A 22,039-nucleotide genomic window follows, 5' to 3' on the forward strand; every position below is an offset into this window, starting at 1 on the left:
AAAATCAAAGATATTGGCGTTTTTTGGTTTTTTATTGGGCAAAACTGGCTGGAAAATTGTGAATTTTGAAAAGTCGGCCGAATCAAAAAAATTTTTTCCTGTATATTAAATGTAAAAATACAATTAGAAAAGTCTTATGAGAAAACTCTCTAAATCCCATAGGAGACCCAGGAAAAAATAAAAACTTATAATTTTCATAAGACCCTAAAGTAGGAAAATTTTTTCAAACTTTATTTTTTTATGGAAAACCCGTGGGTCAAGAAAAAAATACTTTTCATAAAAGTTGTTTCGAGTAATAAGGACAATGCTTGGAAAAATAAATTTTCATTTTATTTCTCATACAGTGGGAGAAAATCCGAAAAAACCTTTAATTTAAAATGGGCAATTTTCCCGAAATGTATGGTAAATTAATTTTGTTTATTGATGGTAATAGATGCCCTTTTTAAATATAAAAGGAAAAGTGTTCTATGGTTTTTTTTTAAATGAATAAAATCAAAGATATTGACGTTTTTTGGTTTTTTATTGAGCAAAACTAGCTGGAAAATTGTAAATTTTCAAAAGTTGGCCGAATCAAAAAAAAATTTTTCCTGTATATTAAACGTAAAAATACAATTAGAAAAGTCTCATAAGAAACCTCTCTAAATCCCATAGGAGACCCAGGAAAAAATAAAAACTTATAATTTTCATAAGACTCTAAAGTACGAAAATTTTTACAAACTTTATTTTTTTATGGAAAACCCGTTGGTCAAGGAAAAAAATACTTTTAATAAAAGTTGTTTGGAGTAATTAGGACAATGCTTCAAAAAAGTAATTTTCATTTTATTTTTAATACAGTGGGAGAAAATCCGGAAAAACCTTTAATTTAAAATAGGCAATTTTCCCGAAATGTATGATAAATTAATTTTTTTTATTGATGGTAATAGATGCTATTTTTAAATTAAAAAAGAAAAGTGTTCTATAATTTTTTTTGAAAAATGAATAATAATTAAAATATTGATGTTTCTTGGGTTTTTATTGAGCAAAACTGGCTGGAAAATTGTGAATTTTGAAAAGTTGGCCGAATAAAAAAAAAATTTTCCTGTATATTAAACGTAAAAATACAATTAGAAAAGTCTTATGAGAAAACTCTCTAAATCCCATAGGAGACCCAGGAAAAAATAAAAACTTATAATTTTCATAAGACCCTAAATTGGGAAAATTTTTCCAAACTTTATTTTTTTTATGGAAAACCCGTGAGTCAAGAAAAAAATACTTTTCATAAAAGTTGTTTGGAGTAATAAGGACAATGCTTGGAAAAATAAATTTTCATTTTATTTCTCATACAGTGGGAAAAAATCCGAAAAAACCTTTAATTTAAAATGGGCAATTTTCCCGAAATGTATGATAAATTAATTTTTTTTATTGATGGTAATAGATGCTATTTTTAAATTAAAAAAGAAAAGTGTTCTATGATTTTTTTTGAAAAATGAATAAAATCAAAGATATTGGCGTTTTTTGGTTTTTTATTGGGCAAAACTGGCTGGAAAATTGTGAATTTTGAAAAGTCGGCCGAATCAAAAAAATTTTTTCCTGTATATTAAATGTAAAAATACAATTAGAAAAGTCTTATGAGAAAACTCTCTAAATCCCATAGGAGACCCAGGAAAAAATAAAAACTTATAATTTTCATAAGACTCTAAAGTAGGAAAATTTTTACAAACTTTATTTTTTTATGGAAAACCCGTGGGTCAAGAAAAAAATACTTTTCATAAAAGTTGTTTGGAGTAATAAGGACAATGCTCGGAAAAATAAATTTTTATTTGATTTCTCATACAGTGGGAGAAAATCCGGAAAAACCTTTAATTTAAAATGGGCAATTTTCCCGAAATGTATGGTAAATTAATTTTTTTTATTGATGGTAATAGATGCTATTTTTAAATTAAAAAAGAAAAGTGTTCTATGATTTTTTTTGAAAAATGAATAAAATCAAAGATATTGGCGTTTTTTGGTTTTTTATTGGGCAAAACTGGCTGGAAAATTGTGAATTTTGAAAAGTCGGCCGAATCAAAAAAATTTTTTCCTGTATATTAAATGTAAAAATACAATTAGAAAAGTCTTATGAGAAAACTCTCTAAATCCCATAGGAGACCCAGGAAAAAATAAAAACTTATAATTTTCATAAGACCCTAAAGTAGGAAAATTTTTTCAAACTTTATTTTTTTATGGAAAAACCCGTGGGTCAAGAAAAAAATACTTTTCATAAAAGTTGTTTCGAGTAATAAGGACAATGCTTGGAAAAATAAATTTTCATTTTATTTCTCATACAGTGGGAGAAAATCCGAAAAAACCTTTAATTTAAAATGGGCAATTTTCCCGAAATGTATGGTAAATTAATTTTGTTTATTGATGGTAATAGATGCCCTTTTTAAATATAAAAGGAAAAGTGTTCTATGGTTTTTTTTTTAAATGAATAAAATCAAAGATATTGACGTTTTTTGGTTTTTTATTGAGCAAAACTAGCTGGAAAATTGTAAATTTTCAAAAGTTGGCCGAATCAAAAAAATTTTTTTCCTGTATATTCAACGAAAAAATATAATTAGAAAAGTCTAATGAGAAAACTCTCTAAATCCTATAGGAGACCCAGGAAAAAATAAAAACTTATAATTTTCATAAGACCCTAAAGTGGGAAAATTTTTTCAAACTTTATTTTTTTATAGAAAACCCATGGGTCAAGGAAAAAAATACCTTTTATAAAAGCTGTTTGGAGTAATAAGGGCAATGCTTGGAAAAATAAATTTTCATTTTATTTCCCATACAGCGGGAGAAAATCCGGAAAAACCCCTCAATTGAAAACGATAAAACTATTATTATCGTCACGTCAAAATAAAGAAACTTTTTAAACTAAAAATTTCCCATTTCCATCCGATTTCCCTCAATTAAGAATTTCAAGAATAAATCCCCTCCATTGACAAATAAATTTTCCAGACGTCCTAATCCGAATCGTCTAAAGACTCTATTCAGATTACGTGATTGAATTTAATCCGGGCCCGAGTCACGCGAGCGAGCTGCTCACTTTTTCCAACTAATTATTTCCCTCTTTTCCTCCTTCTCTATCTCATTAATTCCATTAAAAAATGCCAATTAAAACGTTATCGTTTTTCTTTTGCAGCAGGACAGACTTCGCCTCGGAAAATCAACGACTGGACAGGCACGGAAACTTAGTTTTTCGCCAGGACCTAAATTAACGGGAAGAGAAAATGTTGCCTACGAACGTAATGTCTTTTATGAAAAAGGTAGGTCACCCTCAAGTTTTCCCCAAGGGGAAATAGGGAAGTTAGTTACCAAGGGATGCTAATCTTTTTTGCGCACGCTTATCGAAGGTCGGAGGGAGGACTGTACGCTCGTAACTATTCCAAGCACTTGAAGGCCCTCTATGACTAACTCAGGATGACTGAAAGGACCAAGACTAACTTAAGTTTACTTTTCGTTTTATCCTGTTTGCATTTCACTTCTCCCTCTAAGCGTCTTGTAATTCTTTATTTCTTTGTCGATGCGTCAACTCTTTCTCTCTCTCTCTCTCATTCGCGTGTTAATTACCGCCTCGACAAAGTTCCGAAAGTGGTTGAAATTGCGTCTCGCTTTGGCTCAAAGGATCAGCAATACGAGCGGAAATTGTAAAGTTTCGCCCTGAAGTGTTTCGCAAAGGGTGGGCGTGAAGGGGAGGGGGAGGGGGATTGTCGTGTATTTAATTAACCGCGAAAAACGACCATTGACATAAAATGGTCCTTCGAGCCGGGGGTGTACCTAATCAATAAGGGCTGTCACCACTAAGAATAATTTCATATTTGAGGAATTTTTGTAACTCATTAATCTCTTGAGTTATTTCCAAAATTATGTTTCGACTAATTTAACCAATGTTTCTAAAGAACACTTTATGGAATAATCTGCTTTTTGTTTCATGGAGATACTCCCACTAGTTTTTTAAATACAGCACTTTGAACTGAGTGGTCACTTTGAGGGTCAAACGTCCACCTTGGACACCACTGCCTAAAAATTCCAATATTTCCAAAATTATTGCTTCGACTACTTTGAACTGTAAATAAAACTTCTAGAAAACACTTCAAGGAATCTTCTACTTGTTATTTTATACAGATACTCCCACTAGTTTTTTAAATACAGGACTTTGAATTGACTGCTTACTATGAAAGTCAAATGGCTTCCTTGGACACCATTGCCTAAGAAGTCCAATATTTCCAAAAGTATTGCCTGGACTAATTTGAACTGTAAATAATATTTCTAGAAAACACTTCAAGGAATCTTCTACTTGTTGTTTTATAGAGATACTCCCACTAGTTTTTTAAATATAGCACTTTGAACTGAGTGGTCACTTTGAGGGTCAAACGTCCATCTTGGACACCACTGCCTAAAAATTTCAATATTTCCAAAATTATTGCTTCGACTATTTTAAACTATAAACAATATTTCTAGGAAATACTTTAAAGAATATTCTGCTTTTTGTTTCATGGAGATACTCTTAGTAGTTTTTCAGATATATGACTTTCAATTGAGTGGTCACTTTGATCTCCCTTTGGCACCACTTGGTCCAATTTGTGTACCATATTTATACCAAACTTTCAAACTCTCAAAAACTTATTAAGGAATTTTTGTAATTTTTCCAGAACAGTATAAAGGGATTCTTAAGAATCAATTTCGTGTAAAAATTGACCAAATAAGTGCACTTTTCGTTAAGGCTTTTGTAGTGGTAACTTTTTTACAAAATCTCAACTTCTATCCCAAATAACTCAAAGACTATTTGACGCATTCCAATAGGGTTTTGATTCAAAGCTGAACCATTGATTAACGAATAATTTCATATACAAAGAATTTTTATAGCTTAAGAACTTCCTGAATTATATTCAAATTTGTATAGGATGAACCTGAGTGAGCCTAAAATGAAATTTCAAAAAATTTGCTAGGCACACTTTTGAGTGAGGCTTAAAAACTTATAGAGGGATTTTTGTAATTTTTTCAAAGCGTTATAAGGGGATTCTTGAGGATGAGTTTTATGTATAAATTATGCCTTTTTACTCAAAATTGACTAAACAACAGCACTTTTGGTGAAGCCATTTTTGGAAGCACGCTTTTTTAAAAAAGTTCAACTTCCTCCTTGAATAATTAAAAATCTATTCCAGGCATTCCAATAGGGTTTCCACTCAAAGCTGATGCATTCGTCAACGAAGAATTTCATATATGAACAATTTTTGTAGCTCAACAATTTTCGGAGTTACAGTCAAATTTGTGTAGGATGGACCTGAGTAAGGCTAAAATGGGAACTTCAATCACCATCGTGTATTTTATGTCATTTCTAAGTTACGGACAGTTGAACGGTCAGACAGTTGTCAACAATGTCAAACAACAATAAAACTCTATTATTTTTTACCTTCAAATTTCATTTGACAGATGACAGATAAATTGGCCGCCATATTAAATTCGGTTGGCATTTGACACACAGCATTATGACAACTGACAGCAAACAGGATTGACCAATGATAACATAAAATTAAAATTGTGCCTTTATTTCACAGTAATGACAGATGGCAATTAATCCAGGAATTCTTTTACTTTCATATTCAAGAGACAACTAAAATTCTCCGTCTATGTTCAAATGTCATTTGACAGATAAATTTGGGCGCCATATTGAATTCGGTTGGCATTTGACATACGGCATTGTGCCAAGTGACAGCAAGTCAGGGTTGGCCAAGGATATAATTAAAATTTTGTCTTCTTTTGACAATTCTGACAAATGACAATTAACGCATGATTCCTTTTACTTTTATATTTGAAAAATAAATAAAACTATGTGTTTTTTTTCATAGTTTATTTGACAGATGACAGTTCAATTGGCCTCCATATTGAATTCGGCTGCGATTTGACAGAGCAGTACTGTGACAAGTGACAGCAAATCAGGGTTGACCATTGATAAAATTAAATGTGTGCCTTTATTTAACAGTCATGACAATCAATCCAGCAACTCTTTTACTTTCATATTCAAAAGATAACTAAAATTCTCCGTCTATGTTCAAATGTCATTTGACAGATAAATTTGGGCGCCATATTGAATTCGGTTGGCATTTGACATACGGCATTGTGCCAAGTGACAGCAAGTCAGGGTTGGCCAAGGATATAATTAAAATTTTGTCTTCTTTTGACAATTCTGACAGATGACAATTAACGCATGAATCCTTTTACTTTTATAATTCAAAAATAAATAAAACTATGTGTTTATTTTCATAGTTTATTTGACAGATGACAGCTCAATTGGTCTCCATATTGAATTCGGCTGCGATTTGACAGACAGCATGATGACAAATGACAGCAAATCTAGGCTAATGATTTTTATTAAAGTTGCACCATTTAATGACCATTTGACAATAATGACAGAAAACATTTAAACCCGAGACTCTTTTTTCTTGTATGCAACAAACTAAAACCCCGTGTCTATCCTCAAATTTCATTTGACAGATGAGAGTCGACTTGACCGCCATATTGAATTTGGCTGCGATTTGACAGACTGATGTGACAAGTGACACCAAAACCAGGGTTGACCAAGAATTAACGCAAAACTTCTCATTGACAGTGATTACAGTTAGTCCGTTAACAGTTGTGTAACTAAGATAGCCGCCATCTTTGTTTTCTCTTTCCTGCTTCAGCTATTTGAGATAGGACGCTTAAATTTGAATAATAGCTTAATAATTTCCTGAGTTATAGTCAAATTTGTCCAGGATGGTCCCTAGTGAGGCTAAACAGGAACTTTCAGCTTTCATAGTGGGAAAAAATTATTGGGAGATACTTTTTAGTGTAACTCAGCTGTCAATCGCTTTGACACTATTGACAACTAACTGTCAAATGATGTCCACGTTGATGTGCAAAGCGTCGATTGCGTTCAGGGCGCATCTGAACCCTCTAAGATAAAAATGCATTAAACGGGAAAAACGTTCGTCCTATTTGCTTCTGATGCATTCATATCGATTTTCTCGCTCGTATTATTCGTAGAAGTGAAAAGTTTTATTGTACATCGTAAAACTGTACATGTGTAGGGCGGAAAGCGCCGTAAAACAATAAACGAAAAAATCGTGCCGCAATACGTAACAATCGACAATGAAAACGGTGGGAAAACAATAATGTCGGATATTTTAGGGTTTTTTTTCTCTCCTTATTTACTCACCCCCTCTCTCCCTTTGGAGGCCCTAATAAAAATATAATAATGGAAAAGGGAGGGGGCGAAAAGGTCAAACAAATTAGGCTTTACTTTATTTTTCAGCAATAAGGACCTAAAGGTCAACTCTCCGTCCTTTTCATACGCAAATAACGACAATTGTACCTCTCACGTGCGCTAATTTGCACAAAAACAACTCATGATCCGTCCCGGGTTATCCATTAATTAAGCGTCCACGTGACCTCCCACGTCCGCATCCCTGATTTCGCATTTACCCACGTAAGCAGCTCACGTGGGGTCTATTTTATTTTATTTTTTTTGTAGGTCGCATAACTGACAACAGGATGAGCTGGAGTAACTTTACTTCCTGTTGCGAGTTTCCCTTGAACATTTATAATATGGCGTCGACTTTCCAAAGAAGGGTAAGGATTTATCTGTGTGTTTGTGTGTCTCCCTCTCTCTCCTTCATGTTTTTTTGCTTTTTTAACCCTTCTTTGGGAAGGGATCACGCCTTATTGGTTGGTCAAGGGTGCACCCTGCATGTGTTTGTTGCATCCGTGAGTAAGTCCCCTAATGACAGGCGACAGTTGGCAATTGACGAAGCGGGCGAGGAATTTGGTGTTTAATTGTGCATGTTTCTTTTGTAACTGTGACAGTTGACAAAGCAGGAAAATAATTCATTTGTATGTGTCATTTCTCTGTATTAATGACAGGAGACAGATGTGTGTCAACTGTCCAAGGGAGAATAATAATTTATCTCTATATGTGTGTTCCATCCCACTTTTTTGTCCTTGTTTGCCTATTTTTTGCGAATGGGTTATGCCTTATTGGTTATTCGTGACAGATGACAGTAAGTGCCTTAATGACAGAAGACAGCTGACAGTTAAATGAGCCGCCATATTGAATTGACTTGCAGTGAAACAAATCAGGGTTGGCTAAGGATAGAAATAAATTTCTACCTACTTTGTAGAGTCATGACAGATGACAGTTGGTACAAGAATTGTATTCCTTTTATACTTAGTTACATCTGACAGCTGACAGATGATAGCTAATTGAGTCGCCATATTGAATTCCGTTGGCATGTGACGTACAACATAGTGACAAGTGACGAAAAAATGAGGGTTGGCCACGCATTTTAAGCCAAAAAACGTCAAAAAAGCCGTTTCCAATCCCTTTTTTTGGATTTTACAACCAACCAGCATCAGCTGACGTGGAGGAAAAAGAAATTATTAATCAGCTGACGTGTAGTAAGTGGAAATTTATGCTCAAAAAAATCTGTAATATTCGGAAATTCCATCTGACAGTTGACAAATGATAACTAACTGTGCTACCATATTGAATTTGCTTGAAATTTGATAGGAAATCAGGGCCAATGATAGAAATTAAAATTGGGCCCTCAGTTAACAGTTAACCCGGGAATTATTTTATTTTTATATTTAAAAAACAACTAAAACTATGTGTCTATCTTAAAATTTCATTTGACAGTCAAATTGGCCGCCATATTGAATTCGGCTTCAATTTGACAGACAGTTTGATGACAAGCAACAGCAAATCAGGGTTGTCCAATGATAAAATTAAAATTTTGGCTTAATTTGACAGTAATGACAGACGACAATTACGTCAGGAATTCATTTACTATTGTATTTTAAAGACAAATAAAACTCTGTGTCTATCTTGATATTTTATTTGATAGATGACAGTTAAATTGGCCGCCATATTGAATTCGGGTGACAGAAAAGTAGGGTTGGCCATTCATATATTTAAAATTGTGCCTTTTGACAATAATCACAGATGACAGTTAACCCAGGAATTCTTTTACTTTTATATTCAAAAATAAACAAATAAGACTTTATGTCTTCTCATTTCATTTTATAATTGACCGCCATATTGAATTGCGTTGGCATTTGACATACAGCATTATGACAAGTGACAGTAAATCAGGGTTGGCCAATGACAAAATTAAAATTGTGGCTTCATTTGACATTAATGAGAGATGACAGTTAACACAGGCATTCTTTTAGTGTTATATTTAAAAACAAATAAAACCGTGTATCTATTTTCAAATTTTATTTGAAGAAATGACAGTTAAATTGGTCGCCATATTGAGTTCAGTTGGCATGTGACAGCGTACAGCATTATGACAAGTGACAGGAAATCAGGGTTGGCCACTAATAAAATTAAAACTGTGCCTCCTTTGGACAGTAAGGACAGGTGACAGCTAAATAAGGTATTTTTTTAATTTTATATTTAAAAAATGAAGAAAACTCTGTATCTATTTTCAAATTTTAATTCACAATTAAATTGGCCGCCATCTTAAATTAGGGCTACGATTTGACATACAGGGTTGTGACAAGTGATAACAAATCAGGGTTGACCAATAATAAAATTAAAATTGTGTCCTCGTCTTACAGTGATAACAGAGGACAATTAACTCGGGAATTATTTCACTTTTATATTCAAAAAAATCAAATAAAACTTTGTGCCTATCTTCACATTTCATTTGACAGATGACAGTTAAATTGGCTGCGATTTGACGGACAGCATTGTGACAGCAAGTCAGGGTTGACCAATGATATAATTAAAATTGTACCTTCCTTGAACAGTGATGATAGTTAACTCAGAAACTCTTTTAATTTTATATTTAGAAAATAATTTATAAAACTCTTTCATATCTTCGAATTTCATTTGACAGTTAAATTGGACACCATATTGAACTCGGTTTGCGTTTGATAGACAGCATTGTGACAACTGACAGCTAGACCAGGGTTGACCAAGAACCAACGTTGAATCTTGTATGTATTAAGGCGCGACGTCCGTTTCTCTATTAGCCTTGTTTTTTCTCTCTTGCTAAAGCCATTTTAGCCAGGAAGCTTAAATTTGAATAATACGCTCAGAATTAAAGGCGCATTTACAATATCCCTTAAAAAGCAAGACTTGCCCTCCCCAAATAAGCGGAAAAAGCTCACAAAAGCGCGAAATATTTAGATAACCAAAAAAAAAGCGCCGGTGAATTTCCGCGATAAAGAGCAAAACCGTTTCCGGTTTTACGTCGTCGAAACGGAATAAACCGGAAGCGCAAATTTTTAAGCGGATCCAGCACCGTGAATTATTGACGAGGGGGTAAAACACGACCGTGACGAGACGTCTTGACCCGGAGGATTCGATATATATGGGAAAAACGTATGCATTATTTAAACAGGCAAGGGAGAACGGTAGGATCGAAGAAAATGCATTAGTTACCAGTGATTTAAAGTATTATCTTGGGACAACCCTAAAACTATCCCTCAAAAGTAGGCATTCGAGGGATTTACATTCAGATTTCCCGCCGACATTTTGCAGTGAAATAAAGGGGGCTTAATGTTGTTTCCTTGCAGATGGTGGCGGCGGAGCCTGGGCCCCAGAACGCCAACTCGGAGGCCCCCGAGGGGGGCACCACCTTCGGCAAACTGAGGCAGACGCTGTCCTCGTCTTTGCTCACTGCCCAGGACAAGGGTAAGTTCTCTCTCTTTTTCTTCTTCTTTACAATGTAGACTTATTATTAATAACATGTGCACAAGCAGTGAGAGGTAGATAGCAACGTCTCACCGCTAACAAAACGATCACGTCCAAAAGAGAGAGGGTGAGGACTGTAAATAACATCAAGGGGTCTCTAGTTGGGAAACCCGATATGCATCCCTTTCACAGATCCCATTAACTTTTTCCGCACGAGAATCGGAAAATCATCCGGGATTTTCCAGAAGACAACACACGGACAGAAAAGGGGTTTTCTTGAGGGGTGTTAAGCGATATACGTGTGCCGGATATTTATGTATGAAATCGATAAATCTTTGGCAAACACTGAGGGGGGCGAAGGGAGGCGCAAACCCCACAACGTCTTCAGAGGCAAACCGAGAAATTAAATTTTAATTTCGTTTTGAGTGGGACGCCATTATTTCGAGTATTCTCTCTCCCCCTTCATCCCTCCGAACGACGATTGAGTTTCAATGGGAGGGCTTCAAGAGGGTCCCGAAATGCATCTTGAACATTCAGGAAAAATATTGAATTTCTCAATGGATTGTGCCTGCTTAAAAAGGGCTTCAAACAACCCCCAACTATCTGTTTTCTAAAATTTAAATCGTCCCTTGAGAGCACAATATTAAATCCAGAAAAGCGCCCTCCTGCGCCCCAAAAATTTGCATCTATATCGGAAATGGCATTGTGAAGGGCCGCATTCATATTCCGCGTCCCAATTTAGGTTTCCCGAGGGAAATTATGGGAGAATACACACCTAAACAACCCCCCGCCACCCTCTTCGGTTTTTTTTTTTGTGAAAAATTCCGGAACAATCAAATTGACTTGTGAGTAAAAAGGGAAAACTTTTTCTAGTAATTTAACTGATAATCATTTGTCATCCTGTTCAGTTAATGGCCTTCCTTTATTTGAAGAGGGTTTTATTTGTGCCTTTTAAGGTAAGTAAACATTTTTTTGTTCGTAATGACAGAACTCAAAATTTGGTCATTTAAGTGAGTCACATACAGAACATATAACTAATAATAACAATAACGAATCATTTTTTTAGCCTAGAAGGTACATGTCATAACAAAAAATTTTAATTAATTATTAGGTAAAATAGAGTGGCTGAATTTACAAATAACTCGAAAAAATACATACAAAAAAAAATAAAAATGCAAATATATAACGGGTAAAAATAAATAAAGCAGAACTATACTAACACATGACTAAAACAAATTTTCTCAATCTCAAACAACTTGGTGCACCTATGGTCCTATTTTTTCCAATTTACTCAAAAACTATGCAAATTAAGAAGAAAACTTAAAAGACATTTTTTGAAGGAAATTTAATTTCCTTTTATTTGAGATACATTATGACCCTCTATATATTTGATAAGTAAAGAAATGAAACAAAGAACATTTCTATAGAAACAACTAGGGGCACGTATGGTTTTGGTTTTTTCCAATTTACTCAAAAACTATGCAAAATAGAAGAAAACTCAAAAAGACATGTTTTAAAGGAAATTTAATTTTCTTTGATTTGAGATATATTACGACCCTCTTTTTTTTTTTAATTAAAGAAATAGAGCAAAGAACATTTTTATAGAAGACAACTAGAGGCACGTATGGTCCTATCATGGGAAAAAGTTCATAATTTTAGTTTTTATTTTTTTTCTGGTAAACTATTGGATGGAGAATAAAGTTGTTAATACAAAAGTTGTTTGAAATGTCAGTGCGCATTTGATGCAATAGAAAAATATTTTTTAAATCCAATAGTTTTTTTAAAAACGAAGTAAAACTGTTTAGAGGTTTTTCCCAATTTTCTAGAAAACTATTGGGAATATGGAGAATTTTATTTTAGCATTGAGTTCCTACTGAAAAATAGAACAAATCATAAATTATAACATTTTGCCGTAAATCGAAAAATAAAACAGTTATGGAAGATTTTTAACAAATTTGAACATTTTTGGGTAAAAAGAGGGATTTTTTTTTTAAATAATTTTTTTTTTTTGGAAATGGATAAATCACTCAAAATAATTCAAAAAAGTCTAATAAAATTTTTTTGAAAAATCTACTAGAAGAAAGTTACTCCTAATTTTCCCAAAAAAGTCTTTCTCGAAAAAGGACGACCCAAGGGAAAATGTTCATAATTTTAGTTTTTATTTTTTTTCTGGAAAACTATTGCATGGAGCAAAAAATTGTTGAAACAAAAGTTGTTTGGAATAATAATGCGCGTTTAAAGCAATAAAAAAATTAATTTTAAATCCACTAGTTTTTTATAAAATTGGGAAAAACCTTTGAACACTTTTCCTTCATTTTGTCGAAAACTATTGGGAGTATGAAAAATTTTCTTTGGGCATTGACTTCCTTATCGAAAATTGAACAAATTATAAAGAATAATATTTTGATGTAAATCGAAAAATAAAAGAGTTATGGAAGATTTTTGAAAAATTTAAAAAAATATTTTTTTTTGATTTTTTTTTTGTATTTGGATAAACTACCCAAAATATTTCAAAAAAGTCTTATGAAACTTTTTTCAAAAATGTACCAGAAATAAGTTACACCCAATTTTTCGGCAAAAAATCGTATAAGGGGTACCCATGGAAAACAGTTTTCCTTTATTTTAATGAGAATATAGAAAATATTCTTATTAAGAATTCCTTATAAGAAATAGAACAAATAATAAAGAAATTTACCAGTGTAGGGCTGATAAACGTGTTACCCCCTGCAAAGTTTTCACGACTTAAGACTCCCTACATGTAAAAACATCCTCTCCTCCTCACTCTCTCTCTAGGCGAGTAACACACTCAATCGGGATACGAGAGCATCCCATTTAGGCCCCATTAACACCCTCTTACCCTCACCCTCGTTCCAGTAGTAAACAAAATGGGCCCGCGGCCTTCCCTCATCCCCGACCTACCCCCGGTGGAGCAACAACAACACCAATCCCCCCCAACGGAAGAAAAACCCTTGGCCCCACCGAAAACCGAGCCGGGGAAACCCCCGAGTCGCGCAGGCGCCTGCCGCGTCTGTCTCAAGGCCTTCAAACCGGACGACTTCAGTCGCACATGCGCCACCTGTACGCAACGCGTCTGCGAGGACTGCGCAAGCTACAGTAAACTGTCGGAGAGTGAGGACCCGGCCAACTGGACCTGCAGCGTATGTCGAAGGAAGATGCAGTCCAGAGCCACCGTGATATCTCAGGACTCCAACGAGAGCCTACTGGAAATCCCCCTTCAGGAGTTGCAGAGGAGACACTCGGAGGCGAGGCTCGGCTCCTCCAGCGGAGGCTTGAACGTAGGAGGCCTGGGCAGCGGCTTGGCCCCTCCCAGGAGCCCCGAGCTGCGCAGACACTCCGACGTGTCTCCCGCGTCTCTTAAGGAGCTTGAAAAGGTTGTTGCTGTTGTTGTTTAACCGCAAAAGACACTGATCTATCGCTGTTTAGCTTAAGGGTGGCGGAGGCTCGAAGACCCCTGATCCGGACTGGACCAGGGGCGGGGGAAGGTCGCGGGCAGGTTCCAGGGCCAACAGTCCGCCCCGAGGGGTCACCTCGGACGTTTTGCCTCAGATCCCGAGGTCCCGGAGGGCCTCCAGGGTGGCCCGACAGCACAGTTACGACGACGAGGTCAAGGCCACCTTGGTACCTGGGCCAGGTGGGGAGGGCGGAGGAGGGGGCGAGGGCGGTTTGGGGCTGCCCGCCCCTATGCCGAGGAGGGCGTCTGCGTACGACGTTTTTTCTGGTAAGTTTGGGGAAGAGGGGCGGGAAGGGGTGAAATTTCAAAAAATTGACACGAGATTTATAAATATCTAGTTTTTAAAAACCCAACCCAACCCAACCAAAAACGGCCTTTCTATTTAAATATTGCATGTAGAGTGACGTTTTTGCACTCAAATTAATCCTCAGGAATCACACTATTCTGTAGCGAAATAGCTTAGAAAATATTTCCAGTGGTTCCCAAGTTATGACCAAAAATGTTCGTTAAAAAATAAACTTAAATATAGTAAAAGTAGTAGACACTTTTTAATTGGAGACATGCATAGGCAGTTTTGAGGTTAAGTGACCGAATTTAGTTCCAGCCCTGAGCACGGTGACGCCGAACAGTAGTGGGCGCAGGGCGTCGTTCAGGGTGGCGCCCCCGGAGCCCTCGAGCCCCCCGAGTCCGGAGACGGCGCCCCAGGGGGCGCTGGCCGCGCCCGAGGACGACCGGCGCAATAGGCGGCGCGGATCGCATTTGTAAGTTATTATTTTTTTTTTCTTAATTTTACCCCCTATGTAACTTAACATCGTATATATACGTCAATATGGGTTGCAACGAAAACCGAAACTCGATTTTCCTTATTGCCGAGACGCGGTCTCCCGATAACTTCGTAATAAAAAAGCGAAACGTGGAATTTTCCGGAGGAAAATCTAATCCGAGGAGTTTCAAATTGACGGGGAAGAAAAAAATGGCGGGCATTAACCGGAAATAATGATGTTATTTGAGGGTAAACAAGGGCGAATCGTGTACAGTTAAGCAAACAACCGTGGAAAAACTCCGGTTTAAATCGTTGCGTCAAGGTGATAGAGGGCGTAATTGGCACCCCCGGGGGTTGTTAGAGCTGCCCTTAATTAATTATTATTATTATTTCAGTAAATAAATGTAAACATGCCTCGCAAATAAATGTAAACAAGCCTAAATAAATGACATAAAATGGTGCAGTTGAGTGCCAAAGGTACAAACTTGATTTTAAACGGAAATACGTTAATAAAAGGGTGAAGTGTTCTATCCATCTGCAAAGGGACAATTGAAATATGTCCTAAAAAAAGGACAAAAAAGTCTAGAGGTGTCAAATCAGGTGATTAAAAAAGTTCGGTGCTTCATTAAGCTCTAATTAGAAATATTTGATAAGCACTCTGAGGTCTTATTTACCATTAATTTATCATGAAATATAGTTGATTTTATTAACGTAGTATCACTATAATTCCAAAAAATTATAGATTCTTTTTAATCGTCATAAAAGTGCTTCAACCAAAATGGCACTAACTATCAAACTTACTGTCTAAAAATCGTTTTTTTTTGGACTTAAATTAATCCTCAACAATCCCACTATTTTGTCAAGGTAAAATTATCAAAATGTTTTATGTGGTTTTGAAATTACGACCAAAAATGTCCGTTAAAAAATAAAAAATATTAAAATGAGAATTTGGTTTTAAAATGTTCAAATTTCGATGACAAAATCGCCTTTAACTTGATAAGTTTTTGAGGTACAAAAAACGTTTGTATATGAAATTGTTTGAAAATAATTGCACTTCTTTATGTGTAATTTTTCCAAAAATAATCCACCCATTTCATAGAAATATTTCCAATAAAATTTAAAAAATAGGTAAAAAAAGTGGTCCATTCAAAAATGCCCTTTCCATTCAAATATTGCATTCAGAGTGCCGTTTTTGCACTCAAATTTATCCTCAGGAATCACACTATTCTGTAGTGAAATAGTTTTGGAAATATTTCTAGTGGTTCCGAAGTTATGACTAAAAATGTCCGTTAAAACATAAAAATCATAAAATAACAATTTCGTTTTAAAACCATCAAATTTGGGTTCTCGTGGACCTTGAAGGATAAAATAGCCTCTAACTCAAAAAGTTTTTAATGTACAAAAAACGTTTATATATAAAATTCTTTGAAAATAATTAGACTTTTCTTATGTGTAATTTTTTTGAAAATATTCCAATTATTTCATAAAAATCTGTGCAATAAAGTTAAGAAATTGGTAGGAAAATGAGCAAAAAAAACGGTTCAACCAAAAATGCTCTTTCCATTCAAATATTGCGTGTAGAAAGACGTTTCTACACTCAAATTCTTTCTCAGGGATCACACTATTCTGTAATGCAACAGTTATTAAAATATTTCCAGTAGTTCCCAAGTTATGACCAAAAATGTCCATTAAAAAATAAAAATCATAAAATGACAATTTGGTCTTAAAACCTTCAAATTTAATGGTCTTTGGACCTTCGATGACAAAATCGCTTATAACTCAAAAAGTTTTTGAGGCACAAAAAACGTCTATATATGAAATTGTTTAAAAATAATTGGACTTTTCTAATGTGTAATTTTTTTGAAAATATTCCAACTATTTCATAGAAATATTTGCAAAATTCAGAAATTGGTAGAAAAATGAGCAAAAAAAAATTGTCCAGCAAAAAATGCCCTTTTTATTCAAATGTTGCATTCAGAGTGATATTTTCACACTCAAATTAATCCTCAGGAATCACGCTATTATGTAGTGAAATAGTTTTGAAAATATTTCCAGTGGTGCCCAAGTTATGACCATAAATGTCCGGTAAAAAATAAAAATTATAAAATGACATTTGGTCTTAAAACCTTCAAATTTAGTGGTCTTTGGACCTTCGATGACAAAATCGCCTATAACTCAAAAAGTTTTTGAGGCACAAAAAACGTTTATATATGAAATTGTTTAAAAATAATTAGACTTTTTTAAGTGTAATTTTTTTAAAAATATTCTAACTAGTTCATAGAAATATTTGCTATAAAACTTAGAAATTGGTAGAAAAATTAGCAAAAAAAAGTGGTACAACCAAAAATGCCCTTTCTATTCAAATATTGCAGGTAGAGTGACGTCTTTACACTCAAATTAATCCTCAGGAACCACACTATTCTGTAGTGAAATAGTTTTGAAAATATTTCCAGTGGTTCCTAAGTTATGACCAAAAATGTCCGTTAATAAATAAAAATCATAAAATGACAATTTGGTCTTAAAACCAAATTTAGTGGTCTTTGGACCTTCGATGACAAAATCGCCTATAACTCAAAAAGTTATTGAGGTACAAAAAACGTTTATATATAAAATTGTTTGAAAACAATTGGACTTTTTTAATGTGTAATTTTTTTTTAAATATTCCAATTATTTCATAGAAATATTTGCTATAAAACTTAGAAATTGGTAAAAAATGAGCAAAAAAAAGTGGTTCAACCAAAAATGGCCTTTCTATTCAAATATTGCATTCAGAGTGTTGTTTTTACACTCAAATTATTCCTCAGGAACCACACTATTCTGTAGTGAAACAATTTTGAAAATATTTCCAGTGGTTCCCAAGTTATGACCAAAAATGTCCGTTAAAAAATAAAAATCATAAAATGACAATTTGGTCTTAAAACCTTCAAATTTAGTGGCCTTCGATGACAAAATCGCCTCTAACTCAAAAAGTTTTTGAGGCAAAAAAAACGTTTATATATGAAATTGTTTAAAAATAATTAGACTTTTTTAAGTGTAATTTTTTTAAAAATATTCTAACTAGTTCATAGAAATATTTGCTATAAAACTTAGAAATTGGTAAAAAATGAACAAAAAAAAGTGGTTCGACCAAAAATAGCCTTTCTATTCAAATATTGCATGTAGAGTGACGTTTTTACACTTAAATTAATCCTCAGGAATCACACTATTCTGTAGTGAAATTGTTTTGAAAATATTACCAATGGTTCCCAAGTTATGACTAAAAATGTCCGTTAAAAAATAAAAATCATAAAATGACAATTTGGTCTTAAAACCTTCAAATTTAGTGGCCTTCGATGACAAAATCGCCTCTAACTCAAAAAGTTTTTGAGGCACAAAAAATATATTTATATATGAAATTGTTGGAAAATAGTTGGACTTTTTTAAGTGTAATTTTTTTAAAAATATTCCAAATATTTCATAGAAATCTTTGCAATAAAATTGAGAAATTCGTAAAAAACGAGCAAAAAAAGTGGTTTAACCAAAAATGCCCTTCCAATTCAAATATTGTACGTAGAGTGACGTTTTTACACTCAAATTCATCCTCAGGGATCACGCTATTCTGTAATGAAACAGTTTTGAAAATATTACCAATGGTTCCCAAGTTATGACCAAAAATGTCCGTTAAAAAATAAGAATCATAAAATGACAATTTGGTCTGAAAACCTTCAAAGTTGGTGGCTTTTGGACCTTTGATGATAAAATCGTCTATAACTCAAAAAGTTTTTGAGGTACAAATTACGTTTATATATGAAATTGTTTGAAAATAATTGGACTTTTCTAATGTGTAATTTTTTTAAAAATATTCCAACTATTTCATAGAAATCTTTGCAATAAAATTGAGAAATTCGTAAAAAACGAGAAAAAAAAAGTGGTTCAACCAAAAATGCCCTTCCAAATCAAATGTCGCATTTAGAGTGACGTTTTTACACTCAAATTCATCTTCAGGAATGACCCTATTTTGTCGTGGAATAACTATGAGAATATTTCCAGTGGTTCCCAAGTTATGACCCAAAATAGCATAAAAATCATAAAATTACGCGATGTTGACTTCAAAAATATAAAGTGCCATTATCTCTGTGAGGTACAGCGACGTTTCATATCTTAAATCTATCCTGAGGAAACTCTTAGTTCCCCTGCAAAAAATTACGAAAATATGTTAAGTAGTTTCCGAGTTATCCCCCAAAATGCCTATAATGAAATGAATATTTGCCTTTGGGACCTTGCCTGATAAAAGTGCTCATAACTCAAAAAGTTTTTATGCTACAAAAGACTGTAATACATGAAATTATTGGTTAGGAAACCCTCTAAATTTAAGTGTAAAATTTCCTCAAATGTCTCAAATAGTTTTAGAGTTATTTGACCTCAAAGTTGGACGTAACCAATGAGACTCAATAAAAATCAAGTTTTCTCGCTACAGCGAATTCTGGACAAAAATCGTTGGAAATTGTTGGCATTGTAGGTCGTCAACAAATCTTAGAACGAGTTGTTCCTTCAGCAAAAATATTCTTTACTACTTAAAGGCACTTTTGTTAAATTTAAAAATTAAAAGATTGGGGCTGAAAAATACAATATGAAAAATAAGAAGAAAGAGGAGGAACAAGACGCACCTTAAATAGCAAAAAATATTCAGTAATTGCTAATAATTATGTGAAAGAAAACGCGTAAGGTGACACTAATTGTTGGCATACTTGCAAAGTGAATGGATCAATGCCTGGAATGCCAAAAGAATTAATAATTTTTTTTTTCAGTAATTAATTTTTCAGAAAAGATATTTCTCTACTATACAAAGATACTTTCGTTAAATTTTAAAATTAAAAGACAGATGCAGAAAAAAACATGAAGAATAATGAGAAGAAAAAGGAGAACCAAGACGCACCATAAATAGCAAAAAAATGTAAGTAACTGCTAATAAATATGTGAAAAAGAGCCGTAAGGTCAGTGGTGTTCTTGTTTTAAGACGTTGCTTGATAAAAGGGTCTATAACTCAAAAAGTTATCAGGCTACAAACAACTATAATATATGGAAATGTTTACTAGGAAAATGCTCTCAATTTGAGGGTAAAACTTTTTCAAATGCCTCAAATAGTTTCAGAGCTATTGGGGTTCAAAGGTGGACGTTGCCAATGAGAAGGAGGCTCAACAAAAATTGGATTATCTCAGCAAGTTTTCCAGCCACAGCGACGTTTCTTACCTTAAATCGATCCTCAGGAAACCGCTTAAAAAGGGACTCAAAAAACAGCGAGGCACGCAGCCCTTTTTGAGTTTAAAATTCCGGAAGAATCACCCTTATCGGTGCATATCTTAAATAAGGGTTTTTTGGTTTCCCTGGATACGCGGAGGACCCCTCGCTGATCCGGTATAGGACACTTTCGAAAATCCAGGAGATCCCCTCCATTAGGAGCGATAAAGCGCTTTCAAAGAACGTCAAGAGACAAACGCGTTATTTATTCGCAGTCGTTAGTCCCGATAAAGCGATCCAGGATTTTCCACTAAAAACCGGATTAATTTCAAGATATTTTGGTCCTTCCAGGAGCGGATTTTAAGGGAGTCTCATCCTTACTACGATGCTCCACATGGGACGTCATTGAAAGGGTGATTATTAGAGGTGAATTTGAGGTTCAAGGAAACGTCCTTGCAGCTTTTGACCTCTGAAGCTCTGACACATGACCAGCGTCATCTTTGAAGCCCAATAACTTCAAAACTATTTAGGCCTCTTGAAGGGGGTTTACACTCAAATTTAGGGATTTTTCCAAGCAACATTTTCATGTATTATACTCCTTTGTAGCATAGAAACTTTTTGCGTTATAGGCTGTTGAAGCAGGCAAGGTCCTAAAAGGGACACTCCAGGATACTGAAAGACACTTTTGAGGTTAATTTAAAAACTACTTAAAATATTTTCATGATTTTTTCGCAGGGGCATTAAGGCCTTCTTAGGGATGGATTTAAGGTATAAAAGATGCCTCTAAGGTCAAATCTTACTAAGAAAAACCCTCTTAAGTAGAACATACACATTTAAGTTATGCCCTCCCTTTCTCTCCTTCAACTTGGGGCTGAAAAAACCCCATTTTCGCCCCTCGTGAAAATTTAAATTTAAAAAAGGGCCTCCCCCCTTACAGCCCTGTTGCTTTATTTCCTGTCCCGAGCGGGATTTCCACTGTCACGAGCTAAAACCTCTCCCGTATTCCCGAAACCCAATTTCGGGATACACGGGACGCGTTCGGCACATTTCCCGATATATTTGAGAGGTGATTTAGGCAAAGATTCTCCGCAAGGAGGCGTTCTGGTCCTCCTGTATATCGGGAGGGGAGGGAAAAAGGGGTCAAGTTGGCGGGAATTTTAAAATAATTCCGAAAATCTGGAGGAAAAGGCCCGAATGTATCCCTTTATGCAAATCAAAAGGGGATAAAGTCAATATCCCGGCCGTAAAATCCGGGAAAACGGTTTGCCTATCGGGGATCGGACGATTATTACCCCATCGATATGTGCCCGAGGGGTTTTCTGGAATAAAAGGGAAAACCTGCTCCAGAGCAGCTCTCGCAACTATAACAAAACAATTATTTCTTTCTCTCTCTTTAACACACAAAAATGTATTTTTCTCTTTCAGATTTCAGTCGAAAGTGCGCCGTCACTTACTCGTCAAACCCATCAGGTGTCTCGTTTTAATTAATTAACTTATTAATTAATTATTGTCACTCAGTTAATTAGTTACACTTAGCTTAAGCACTATATGGCCGCGAGCGCTGACTCAGCTACGTTTTAGTGCTGTTTGTAGAGCTAGAAAACCGGAAGACACACATTTTTATCACGTTTTTAAGCTTCCTAGTAATAACCGTAACTAGTTTTAGTTATAAACGCCTAGCTATAGTGACGTCAGAGATTAATTTTAGTGTTTTTTTAATTAATTAGTTATGAAGCAGTTTGATAGAGCAGGATGTGAACTCGCTATTTAAATTGTTTTTTAAGATGGCACCCAACCGTTTTTTCACGTTTAGAAATTCTGTCATTGAAATGTCAGATGTCAGTTGTCATAATTGCCAAGATGGAAGCATATTTTGACTGTGTACTTTAGCATAATTTCC

The 22,039-nt window shown here is 34.6% G+C and overlaps 1 protein-coding gene across 8 annotated transcripts in view; it reads left to right on the plus strand.

The window, feature by feature from the left end:
• The window catches only part of LOC126747428 (regulating synaptic membrane exocytosis protein 1), a 91,760-nt gene that overhangs the window by 39,545 nt on the left and 30,176 nt on the right, over positions 1 to 22,039 (plus strand). For 3 of the 8 annotated variants that reach the window (XM_050456057.1, XM_050456056.1, XM_050456064.1), the window contains exons 2-7: positions 3,149 to 3,272; positions 7,520 to 7,617; positions 10,570 to 10,687; positions 13,562 to 14,079; positions 14,132 to 14,426; positions 14,758 to 14,920. In XM_050456057.1, coding sequence (XP_050312014.1) covers positions 7,540 to 7,617; positions 10,570 to 10,687; positions 13,562 to 14,079; positions 14,132 to 14,426; positions 14,758 to 14,920 — 1,172 coding nt within the window. In that variant the 5' untranslated portion in view covers positions 3,149 to 3,272; positions 7,520 to 7,539. The remainder of the gene's footprint in view (positions 1 to 3,148; positions 3,273 to 7,519; positions 7,618 to 10,569; positions 10,688 to 13,561; positions 14,080 to 14,131; positions 14,427 to 14,757; positions 14,921 to 22,039) is intronic. The other 5 variants (XM_050456062.1, XM_050456060.1, XM_050456058.1 and 2 more) reach the window with 4 other exon arrangements.

The sequence above is a fragment of the Anthonomus grandis genome, chromosome 19 (assembly GCF_022605725.1).
Source record: "Anthonomus grandis grandis chromosome 19, icAntGran1.3, whole genome shotgun sequence".
Classification (NCBI taxonomy): domain Eukaryota; kingdom Metazoa; phylum Arthropoda; class Insecta; order Coleoptera; family Curculionidae; genus Anthonomus; species Anthonomus grandis.